We start from the raw sequence: 13,481 nt of genomic DNA on the forward strand, positions 1-13,481 counted from the left end.
ATCGCTTTTCCACCCACACGAGTGATGCTTACTTTTGTTTTTATTTTTATTCAAAATACATATATCCAACAGCTTTTTTTAGTTTCAGAATGCCGCTAACCGTTGCCGAACGGCAAAAAAATACATTGAAAAACTAAAAAAGCAAAACCCTGAAAAATATGAAAAGAAAAGGAAAAAACACCTCGAGAAAGTGAAACAAAGACAAAGAAAAATATCAGATCTTAATGACAGTGAAAAAGAAGCTCGAAGACAAAAATGGAAAGAAGCTAATGATAGAAGAAAAGAAAAGGAAAAGCAAACAGAGAATTATAAAAATTGATTGTTTGTTGATTATTTTGTAACTAAAAATATATATTTTTTTAACTAGTGACTTCTTACTTTTTTATATGTAATATTAGTTTATTCTGAATACAGCCTTACTTTTACAACTTCCTGACATTTCCTAACGAAACAGTTTACTGACAATTTCGTGACGTACAAATATTTTGAAAATGACCCATATTATACCTAGTATGGATTTGGAAAATGGTACGCTGGGAAACAAAAAAATGTATTCTGAGAATCTGGTATAACTTCTGGATTATGAGAATACGACAAAAAAAAATACATTCAAAAAATTTGGTTTCAGTGCATCTAGAAATTGATTCTTAAGGGAAATTAAAAAATAATTTTAAAATGTCATTCGTTACCATTGAGCTCTTATTACTACGTAGGTAGTACGTACGTAGTAATAGTATCATAATTATTTTTGTTACATCTGTTTTTTAAAGTTCAACCAACCGTTTTCGGGGTTTTAAGATTCGGGTAATAGAAATTCCAGTTTTCTATAGGTTACCATCAAAGCTAAACGAACTATATAAACAGATCTATTTATTTATTTCCACTAATAGTTGATCAGATCCTTCAAGGCCTGTAAGCATCTTGTTCTATCTGGTAAGTAGAAGGTTCAAACACATTTTCTTTAATGATTAGGTTTTTAGAAATCTGGTTAGGTCAAGGGTAAATAATAAAACAAGTGTAAACAGATCTATTTACATATTTATTTCCACTAATAGTTGATCAGATCCTTCAAGGCCTGCAAGCATCTCGTTCTATCAGGTAAGTAGAAGGTTCAAACATATTTTCTTTAATGATTAAGTTTGAGAATAGTCTGGTTAGGTCAAGGGTTAAATAAAACAAGTGTAAACAGATCTATTTATTTATTTCCACTAATAGTTGATCAGATCCTTTAAGGCTTGCAAGCATCTCGTTCTGTCAGGTAAGTAGAAGGTTCAAACACATTTTCTTTAATGATTAAGTTTTAGAATAGTCTGGTTAGGTCAAGGGTTAAATAAAACAAGTGAAAACAGATCTATTTATTTATTTCCACTAATAGTTGATCAGATCGTTCAAGGCCTGCAAGCATCTCGTTCTATCAGGTAAGTAGAAAGGCTCGAACACGTGCGGGAACGGCGTGTCCCAGCCCGCCTCGCGACGAACGGGCGCTTCGAGATGTAGGAAACATTCCTCCTGCAAGATGATTTGAATAAACTTATTATTTATTTAAAATGTATTTTTGTAAAAGAGTTCAATTCTGTATATTTAATAACTAAAAAATAGCCCCTTCAATAAAATAATAGACAAAAAAAAAGAAAATTTTCTGACTTTAACGCAAAGACGCGTATCTACTGGACGGATTTTGATGAACCTTTTTTAAAGTGAAACTACTTTATTTTTTAAGCTATTGCATAGCTTCTATCGCGGGCCTTGAGCGCGCGGACCGAATCCAGAAATTTAGTAACGAAAAACCTCACGCTCCCCACTCCGACGGGCACGGAGGCGTGGCTTGAAGGCATAGCATGCAATAGCTTTACCGCGGCAGTCCCCGAGTGCCACACGTCTTTTTTTATATTATAATATATCTATACATCTGTTTAACAAAACTGTAGAGTTAAATTATGTATATTTAATAACTAAAAAATAGCATCTTCAAGAAAGTAATAGACCAAAAAAAATATTAAAATTTTCTGCCTTTTCTGATTTTAGCGCAGAGTACTGGACGGATTTTGATGAAATCTTTTTTGAAGAGAAACTTCTTTATTTTTTTTATTTCCCAAATGTAGGGATATCCGTTAAGAAATACCTTAATATTGGCGCATTGAGAGTAAAATTTCAAGGTAGCGCAATGGCAATACCGTCACGTCATGGAGTACGGCGACGATTTTGCTTTGAATCTTGCCAAAGAAGTTTCACTTTTAAGTTCCAAAACAATATTTATTATCTTTTATTGTGATTGGTTTTACCTGAATAGTAGCAGCAAGTTCCGCTCCAAAACCGCAAGTGAGAGGCGCCTCGTGTGCGATGAGACACCGCCCCGTTTTCTTTACCGACTGTGAAACATTATTCATTCTTGTATTTTCAATTTGAGTGACATTTTAAAATCGTTTTAGTCGGGTGACATGTTCAGAAACTTGTGTCACACCAAAACCTCACGAGCGCGATCGCAGGTATAACGAGAGAGAGACGGACCGATCTCCCGTCTCATCTCGAGCGCTGCCACCAATAAGACGTTATCACGTAAACATCTCGATCGTAAACCTACTTTACAAACAACCAATTTTATAATTATTAATAACATCTGCGATCAGTCAACGGACTATGAGCAGATATTTGTACAGAATTTGAGTGACATGGAAAAACAACTTATGTAATTACTAGCTGTGCTCCGCGGTTTCACCCGCATTGCTCCGCTCCTGTTGGTCTAAGCGTGATGATAAATAGCCTATAGCCTTCCTCGATAAATGGGCCATCTAACATCGTAAGAATTTCTCAAATCGGACCAGAAGTTTCTGAGATTAGCGCGTTCAAACAAACAAACAAACAGACAAACAAACTCTTCAGCTTTATAATATTAGTATGAGATGTATTCTGTCTCTTAAACTAGAAAAACTTAAAAAAATGCATTTAACACAAAAATAAAGAGGTGAATTTAAAATGGGTAGTATTTAGACGAGAGACTGTAAATTAAAGTTTTAAAAATAATAAATCAGGGTTATAACCCTGATTTATTATTTTTGTCACCTACACACCTACACCTACATACAGTATACTGTATAATTACTAAATGAGCGACTGACTGCGAGTAATGAAATATGAAAACAACAGCGACTTACAAACATTGAGTTACTTAAAATACAAAATGAGCAACTTCATAATATTTGAGCGACCTAATATTTGTTTCCATTGTCAACATTACGTCGTGCATTTTTCATTATTTGGCATAATATGATTTATTTATACAGAGTAGTAACTGAACTAGTAATTGAGAAGCTTAGTTAAAATTTTAATATCACAAATTCAGGTTTAGTACGCTCAACCTGTATTTTATTATCAACCAATATTCATCGCTCAAATTCACACAGCTCAAGTCATTAAAACACTATCTCATAAATCGCACAATTTTTTTAGTAACACTATCTCATCAGTCGCTCAATTTTTTTAGCAATCTAATTTTGTTTAGTACCTAAATTTTTAAAGTGAAACTTTTATAACATCGTCTCAAACTTTTTGGTCTGTGTAGCGCATGTCGCGTGACGGTCGGCTGCCGAGTAAGTATAAAGCAGTGTTCGAAACCGTACGATAATTATCGTACAAATACGATAATTTTGTGCCTAAGTTTCACTTTTACCGTGGTTTCATAAAACCACACAACATTTTTTTTAGTCGCTAGTTTTATTATGCCATTTTCACTCACATTACAAACAGTCTCTTCGTCCCACGGCAGTATGGACATCAGATCAATGACGTCACAGTTCACACCGAGCTTTTCCTTTGCTATTTGTGCCACTTCGAGCATCACGTGCACTTGGGTACCCCAGGCTATAAGTGTGGCTGCGTCACCTATATGGTATTTTTTTTTTAATAAATTGTATAGGAAACTAGCGGTCCGCCCCGGCTTCGCCCGTGGTACATATTTACGTTTTCTCTACATAAGAACCATCCTCGTACTTCAAGGAATATAATAAAAAAAAGAATTATCGAAATCGGTTCAGCCGTTCTCGAGTTATGCGCTTACCAACACATTTTGCGATTCATTTTTATACAATATAAGATTAAGGATCTGCCGTTTGTATGTTATGGGGAAGATTGAATAAAAAAGGATTTGGGCCACTTCGAGCATCACATGCACTTGGGTACCCCACGCTATGAGTGTGGCTGCGTCACCTATGTAGATATGGTATTTTTTTAAATTAATTGTATAGGAAACTAGCTGTTTTACCCGCGTAGCTCCGCTCCTGTTAGTCTTAGCGTGATGATATATACCCTATAGCCTTCCTCAATAAATGGGCTATCTAAAACCAAAATAATTTTTCAAATCGGACCAGTAGTTCCCGAGATTACCGCGTTCAAACAAGATCGAATAGAAAAGAAAAGATATTTGATTGCTTGAATAACTAAATACATGGAAATAGAAAATAATATTATTGGTTATTGTTAATTCTAGTGTGTAATTTTGTTGTTTGTTTATACTAAAAAGTTTTAACTACACACAACGAAATCTTTTTCGCTCTCTCTAATAGGGGTAAGTAAATAAATAGTTTATAATTTTTTATCTATACATATAATAAAACCGTACATATTGAATATTTTTTTAAAGAATTCGTGATCTACAATTGTTACCGAATCCAAAAATATAGTTTTAGTCTGTTTGTCTGTATGTTCGGGCTAACCTCAGAAAGTAAAAATTAAACAAGCTGTTTAGTGCACTGAGCGGCAACTAAACCATCTCAAGTATTTTATACATAGGATAATACCATAATATATAAATGTTATAATAATGATAATAAACATACCTTCCCTCAAAACCTGTGCTTTACCGAGTGGTATTTCATAGCTATCAACTGGAACGTCCTCAGCAGCAGATCGATACAGAATCTTGGGCTCGAGGAATATACACGGATCTCTATCTCGTAAGCAGGATAGTAATAGACCCTTGGCTGATGTGGGACCACGGGGAATTACCACCTGGAAATATTATAGATGTATGTTTATTTTACAGCTAAATAAATAGTAATTACATATTTTTTTTTATAAAGAAAATCATGATTTGTGATGAATTATCTTTTACAACAAACTAGCTGTGCCTGCCTGCGTTGGTCTTAGCGTGATAACATATAGCCTATATTACTCGTGGATAATGTAGCTTTCGAATGGAAAAGAATTTTTAAAATCGGTCCAGTAGTTTATGAGCCTATTCATTACAATCAAACAAATAAACAAAGTTTTCATCTTTATAATATTAGTGTAGATAAGAAAATAATACTATTATTTCAGAATGGTGAATGAATTAGTCAAGTGGTCTATAATATTGTTTATTTATTTATTTATATGATTTTCCAACAATGGATACAGTCTATAGTATTTTACATAGCTTACAATTAAATACAATATGGTCTACTGCACCTTCAATAACAGGAAAATACAACATTACATTAAGTTAAATTCAATATGTCAATTTACTGAAAATAAAATATAATTTTAAACTAATTTTTTTATATGTATAATAATAATTTTAATATAATAATATTTTGAACGTCAAAGTGCTCAAATATTTTATTCTAATTAAATTCATTATAATTCATTCAAACTTTATACATAAAATACATTTAATAAGAAGATAATAGAAAATATTTTTATCGCTCATTACAGATTTTGAGGAATAACGATTTAAATTGTTGGCTATCCTTTGTAAATAAATAAATAAACAAATGGTAATTCTTTACACAGCCATTCTTGAAATGTGTGCGAACTTGTTTTCAGTATGTGTAAGCACTCCTACTAATATTATAAATGCGAAAGTTTGTGAGAATAGATGTGTATGTGTGTGTTTGTTACTCTTACACGCAAATTCTACTGAACCGATTACAATGAAATTAAGCACACATATAGAGGTAAGTTGGATTAACACATAGGATAGGTTTTATCCCGGAAATCCCACGCGAACGGGAACTATGCTGGTTTTTCTTTGAAAACGCGGGCGAAAACGCGGGCGAAGCCGCGGGCGGAAATCTAGTATGGTATATGTGTGTGTGTGCGCGCGAGCGTGCGAGTGTGTGTATGCGCTTGTTTGTTTAGTTGGTGGAAAAAATAAAGGTGTGGCGCGTTTGTATATCAGTGTTTGTAATAAAATATGTGTATAATATTGTGTTTAAGTACATCTTGATGCTACCGTATGGCATACGTAATACGTATCTACGAGTGCGTGTTTTGTGTGTATATGTTTTGTCTAAATGTGTGTGTGTTTTTATCACGTGTGTACGATGTGTATTTGAACGTATATGTTTTATCTGTGCATGTGTGTACGATGTGTATTAGAACGTATATGTTTTATCTGTGCATGTGTGTATGATGTGTATTAGAATGTATATGTGTAATTTGTTGTGTGTCTGTGTTCGATGTGTATTAGAACGTATATGTGTAATTTGTGCGTATGTGTCTGTGTACGATCTGTTTTTGAACGTATATGTTTTATCTGCGCATGTGTGTACGATGTGTATTAGAATTTAGAACGTATATGTGTAATTTGTGCGTATGTGTCTGTATACGATGTGTACATATTTGAACGTATATGTTTTATCTGTGTGTGTGTGTACCTTAAGGCCGGGCGAGTGCGCGAAGTACCCCTCGGGGCTCTGCGAGTGGTACAGGCCGCCGTGTCCCACGGCCCCGCACGGCGCGCGCACGGTCAGCGCGCCGCACGCCCACTGCGCGCCCGAGCGGTAGCGGCACTTGGCCGCTTCGTTCACTAGCTGGGATATACACTCAAATAAGTACGAGTCGGACACGCATAAGCTCGAGATAGACTCACACACAAATATCACTCTGTAATAAACAGTACAAAAAAATCGATAAACAAGAATTAATCCATCAGGCCCTGGAATCACAGACCCAATAGAAAATCTATTGTGTCGCGGCCGGATCTGGCCGTTCGGGGCTCAATGGGTTAATATTATCATGAAAACAAAAGACCCAAATGACCACAAACTTACTTAGTACAATACAGACATGCACACTAATATTATGCTGTATTGCACTGTACAAAAAAAAATCTATTAATAAGAATTCATATTATCATGAAAACAAAAGACCTGACTTATTTACGTAGTAATAGTTATGATTACACACACCTCATAAGTTAATTTTATAATAATATCCGTCCAGTGGTTCGGGCTGTAGGGCGTATCAAAGAAATATAAATACACTTGAAAAACACAACCCTCCTTCTTTTGCAGTCAGGTAAAAAAAATAATTTTACCAATGCAATGCATTCTAGCATTTCAAAATATTCACAATTTATTAGATAATAACAGAATATAAAATATTGCTACAAACTAAAGAATCACAATTTAAACTACATACTTTCAAATGACAGTAGATAATTATTTACGATTTATATAATATATATTTTTATGATAAACAATATACCATTACTAGACTGAAAACACAAAGAATCTTGTAAATAATTAAATACCTGATCAAAAGCTGGGAAAATATAATCAGCAAACTGTATTTCAGCAATTGCTGTGGCTCCGGCTGTAGCCATTCCGATACCAAAGCCAGCGATGCCTTGCTCACATAGTGGGGTGTTAAATACTCTATCTTTACCATATTTCTCCTGAAATTGAAAGAAAATGTTCATTAGATACTTTTAAGAATAATAATTTAAGAAAAATGAATATAATATAATATTTAAAATGAATTGTTTGTTATTAATGTTATTTATTATTGATGTATTTAAAACAAAACATAAAGTAATGTAGATGTTGTACTTAAAAATCTATATATATAAAACTCAAAGGTGACTGATATAGTGATCTATCAACACACAGCCCAAACCACTGGACGTATCGGGCTGAAATTTGGCATACAGGTAGATGTTAGGACGTAGGCATCCGCTAAGAAAAGATTTCCCGAAATTCTTGTGGGAACGGGGAAAAACGGGGATGCACGTACAAAGTCGTGGGCAGAAGCTAGTATAAATAAGAAGTTGCATAATTTTGCATCTGTGAGAAATCAACCCTATGCAGTATTTACTACTTTGTGAAAAAGTGGAAAGATTTGATGAAACAATGTACAACACTATAGCCATATTAATACTTTTATCTTTTATATTTCCTATAGCATAAATATTTCCTATATTATATCTACAGTTCATCATCATTCTTATGATATCATTTACAGAAATAAAATTAAATAATTTGGAAAATCCAAAAGTGCACGCCTCATAATTTTTTTTAATAAATATTTATTAATTATTATTTTTGTTTATTTAATAACAATTAAACCACATCGAATCAGACCCTGAAAAATGAAAGGGTTCTATTCCTGAGCATACTCAAGCGTAAGAGAAAAAAAAAGACTCGATTAGTAAAGTATTTCGGTCGCTATCGTGTTAACAAGAAAAAGGATCCGCACATACAGACACACGGACGTCCAAGACAGAACTTTTTTAAACTGTTTTTTAACTAGTTTAAATAACAAAAATGACATCAAAAATATCATGAACGTTAAAAATAGTGTTTTTTCTTAATATGTGTGTGTATGTATTATCTTACAAGTGCAATGTATGATACATATAGACATTTTAAGTTTGAAAAATCAGATGTTTTGCGCGAAGTGACAGTAGTACCCACCTCAACGCTTCGCTTATGAGGCGTGCAATTGACATAATTTGAAAAGAGCAACTGCAGTTTCTTGTTGGCTTTTCTTTGTAGAAACTGCTATATGAATCAGTGGTAAATGGTAAAACTATCATGATTAAGTGCTTCTAGAAGAAGTCTAATTAAATAAATGAATGCATGAGTTTAATTTGGTTTCCATACCTGTAGTCCTAACGCACACCTAAACACACCACCAAATGCTACATCCTCTCCAAAAAGCACGGCACTAGGATCAGTTTTAAGAGTGATGTCCATTGCATTGTTAATGGCTTGCATCATGTTCATTTTGCTTGTCTCACCTGTAATGTATGTGAGTAAGGAATATTTTTATAGATAGACTATACATAGAATAAATAGGTTATCTTAGAATGTGGAATAGTTATTTTCAAGATGTAACTGTAAGGGCCGTTTTTCAATCATTGCTTAAAACTTACCCCTCCAATAAAGTATCTATATATAAAACTCAAAGGTGACTGATAAAGTGATCTATCAATGCACAGCCCAAACCACTGGACGTATCGGGCTGAAATTTGGCATGCAGGTAGATGTTAGGACGTAGGCATCTGCTAAGAAAGGATTTCCCAATATTCTTGCGGGAACAAGGAAAAACGGGGATGCACGTACAAAGTCGTGGGCAGAAGCTAGATAAATCATAATATTAAAATATGACCTTAAAACTAACAAATACGGACAATTATTATACCTTTTTCAAATTATAGTTTAATATTATTCGACAAATAAGTTTTTAACCAAGGATTGAAAAGCAGCCCTAAGTTCTAGTGAATGTACAAAACAATTTTGTTAAAATACCTAAGTTAAACATCCACATGCTTTTTAGGAGGGAAGTATTGCAATCTTTGATAATAAAATTGAATTATAAGAAACTATCCTATAAATGACAAAAATGTATGTAATTATACCAAATTATTTACATATTGGTTAATTTCATAATAAGACATAGAATAGTCACATAACTAATTATTATTATTGAAGTTTATATTAGTATCATGCTAATATTCTAACAGCTAACATATCAGTAACTATATTTACAGTAATATCATAATATATTATAAAAATAAATTTTTAATCAGAGTTTAATATTATGTGTGTAAAGACACAATACAGAACAATATTTGAAGTAAAATGTAACTTGTCTGAAATTTATAAGGTCACATTAAACAAACAAGAAATAGAATAATTACCTTCTATAGGTTTTTGTTCATCGGGGAAATATGTAAAGTGGGAAGAAAGTCTCTTCATTAAATTGTTCACATTTTTTAACAAATGCCGTGAAGAAGCGCTTCTTTGCGTAATAAACCCCGCCATTTTCTACAAATCGTGTTCCAGGCTGTCGTTTAGGAGCATTAAAAGAATAATAATTCAAACAAAACATCTTATCTGCAATTGTAATTATAACAAACGTTTGTTCCGATAACCGCTGATAATGAATGACGAAGGAATAAATTTGTTTACATTATATTCTTTTCATAGTTCTTGTAGTAATTCAATAGTATGCTTTCGGATGATTTTGGAAACCTATTATTATAGTAAACTAAACTAGAGAAAATGTATATATTTTTGTAGAAGGTAGTTAAATTAAACATGAACGTTTTCAGCATGTATATAGAAAAAGTATCAATTTTCAAACAACGTGCAAAAAATTACAAATTGACACTTGACAATTGACATTACGGCCGGAAGTCGGAACTCAGAATTTGAATTTGTCACTGTCATCGAATGTCAAACGCTGTAGAGCACAGACAGAAATAGAATTGATTGAAAAAAATGTAGTACATAAATAATTTAAGAGAATATTATATGTCTAGTGATTTATACACAATATCCAGCCCCCCTATGCAAGTGGCTTTCTGTTAGCGTAGCGTTCAATAGAATAGACTACGAATGTATGAGATTGACGTAAGCTGTAGAGGTATCTCTACGCTAACAGAAAGCCACTTGCATAGGGGGCTGGAGCCCCCGAAAGCGGCTCGACGGAACATAAAACTTACTGCTGTCTGAATAGATTTTATTCAAAATATCGACCAAATAAGAGATAAATTTGTTGAAAATAGATTTGTATCTACTGTTGTTGTGCATTGGTGTTTAATGTTTACTTTGGTAATTAAACGTCCATTCTTTTCAATTAGGGTCATCTATCTTCGCAGTATCATATTATATAATATCTACGAATAAAGAAATATGAGATTTCCGTCTCAAGTGAAAAAAGGAGTCAATAAACCATATACATATACCTATATTCCAAATTTCCAAATAATATACGTACAATACAGCAGGTTAAAGTAAAATATTTTCTTCCGTTCTCATAAAAAATTTACAGTAAACTCATCAACGTCAATTGCGCGCCAAAAACGTCGACATAACATTAAGGGTGCACTCACACACATCAGTCACCGTCAAGTCACCGATGACTGATCGGTGACGGTTTGTGTACGTATCCACAAACACCAGTCACCGTCATGTTGTCCGTCAGTCACGTCGCCGGTTTGACTGAATCATTGAACACATACATCAGGTTAGTCAGTGATTAGACGTGTGTCACGCTAGAGAACATGTAGCAATTGACGGTAGCACGACGCTGACTGAACTGAGACGTGACGGCACCGGGTGAGTGGGGATAAAAGTATGATACATGTATGGAAAGATTATTTGACGTGCCTGACCGGGGACGTCACTGATAGATTTCGTGCCGGCGACTGTCGTGTGGGTACAGAGTCATACTAGAACTATTGATACATATTTTTTTTTAATCCTGTCCGGTGACGTGCCGTGACGGTGACTGATGTGTGTGAGTGCACCCTAAACAATAAAATTTTATCCGTAATTTGCTGACGGCTATGGCTATGCTCAAGTTCGAATATTGAAAAACTGGCTACGTTCAATTTAACATGAATTGGTGGCTGGCATGCACATCACTATAAAGTACATAGTCAAAATGTACTTTTTATAAATGAGGTTGTTTGAATTGATGATTTTAACCACAATTTTAACACAAGGCGGATCTTTATCAAATTCAGAGGAAAAGGTGCTAAATGTCTAATAATAGCCGTGTTTGGGTAGTTAGATAGTTAAACTAGCTAAAATAAGTAAATCTTCTAGCTCTATGCTACCTACCTACCTATCATGTATTAATAATCAACATCAATATTTTTATTAATAACGTTTATTTCTTTTTAATTGCAACCCTGAATGTATTTTCTATTGTACCTTCTCGCAAATTGGAAAAATGCCAAAGAACAAAATTGAACAAAATCGACATGACTAAAATAATATAAATCGTAAACAAATAATTAATTAACAATGGAAATTAATGAAGTAGAAAAATTCGTGGGGTGTGTTCACAGGGTGTATTGTTAAATTTTGGGATTAATCAAAGAACAAGCGGAGATTCCCGCTTTGATTAAAGTTTAAATATCAGAATCAATCGTGGTTTTCTAATTATCTTTCAAGATATTTGCGTTGATAGATACGATAATAATTCAATGTTGCCCGTCGAATAATATAACTTATTTCAGGAACAGCTAAAAGTGGATAGGTACTTTAATTTGGCCTAGAGTCTAGACATACCTACTGTGTTTTCTGCAAAGTAAATAACTACCAATAACATATCAACATGATTTATCTTGGAAAATTATAGTGAAAATGTTTGTCTGTAAACGTTTTAAATAAAAAAAGTGTTTAAACATTTATTTACCATCAGTTTCATCCCGGGCTAAACCAGGACACTAGGCAGCTAGTATGATATAGCTAGCATTTGTAATAGTTTGTTATCCTACATTTACAAATTACTATTTGCATCACTAATTTATATTTTGCTACAATGATGTGTTTTACATTTTAATCTATAGTAATATTGTAAAGGTGAAGAGTTTGTTTGTTTGAACGCGCTAATCTCAGAAACTACTGGTCAAATTTGAAAAATTCTTTCGGTGTTAGATAGCCCATTTATCGAGGAAGGCTATATATCATCACGCTAAGACCAACAGGAGCGAAGCAATGCGGGTGAAACCGCGCGGAACAGCTAGTCATACATACATCTTGAAGATGAATAATTCATAGGTGTTAGGATTAAAACACATAATACTGATCCTTTACCCTGTTATCTTTTTATACCACAGAATAATTAATGAATTATCTTAGTATTATAAGGTACCTTTGGATACGATATTTGCAATACATGGTCTCGTGAACAGCGCAGCTGCGGACTTTTACTTTCGATCACGAACTCTAGGGCCGATGACTCCGGCATGTTTCGCTTGTTTATAGTGGGAAAAGGGCATCCGATGTTTAATATTACTATTGACACAGATAATAATACTGTATTGATGTTGATTAAATTTACAAATCTCTCCAAGTTGTCACGAGTCAAGGTCATTTTCAACGGACTTCAAAATAAGTTAAGAATAAGTTCTCAATTCAAATAAAGAGAAATTAAAATGAAGTAAAGAGATCATGCGATTAAAATGGGGTTTAAAACGTTCTACATTAAATTGACGTAGAAGCTTTGATAGTTAGGTGGCACAGGCTGCTCAACGGACAAGGCGCCTAAAAGGAGGCCCATAAAACCTACTGCCGGCTCCCAGACAGAAGGAACAGATATTATGGAGACTGTAGAAACCGTTACAGTGTAGCATGGCCCTACAGTTTCTGCAATCAAACCTCAACCACTGTGCCAGGGCTCAGGACCTATTGATTCAGAGCCTGGCACAGTGGTCAGTACATTTTGGAATACTATCGGAACCCTACGCCGTACCCGGCGGGCGA

General features: G+C 34.0%; 1 protein-coding gene and 1 long non-coding RNA gene across 2 annotated transcripts in view; both read right to left on the bottom strand.

Annotated features, from left to right (window-relative positions):
- The window catches only part of LOC149485003 (uncharacterized), a 126,006-nt gene that overhangs the window by 82,751 nt on the left and 29,774 nt on the right, over window positions 1–13,481 (bottom strand). The window lies entirely within an intron of this gene.
- Window positions 1,345–10,355, bottom strand: BckdhB (Branched chain keto acid dehydrogenase E1 subunit beta). Its single transcript, XM_089699695.1, has 8 exons — window positions 9,902–10,355; window positions 8,862–8,998; window positions 7,511–7,654; window positions 6,633–6,788; window positions 4,833–5,004; window positions 3,734–3,879; window positions 2,283–2,369; window positions 1,345–1,509 (listed from the first exon to the last, which is right to left on the bottom strand). Exons 1-8 carry the CDS (start codon window positions 10,023–10,025, stop codon window positions 1,369–1,371), a joined length of 1,107 nt encoding a protein of 368 aa, XP_089555821.1. The 5' UTR covers window positions 10,026–10,355; the 3' UTR covers window positions 1,345–1,368.

Source organism: Colias philodice, chromosome 10 (genome assembly GCF_061535455.1).
Source record: "Colias philodice isolate Cphi_HAF_F1 chromosome 10, ilColPhil1 Martin Lab GWU primary, whole genome shotgun sequence".
NCBI classification, from domain to species: Eukaryota; Metazoa; Arthropoda; class Insecta; order Lepidoptera; family Pieridae; genus Colias; species Colias philodice.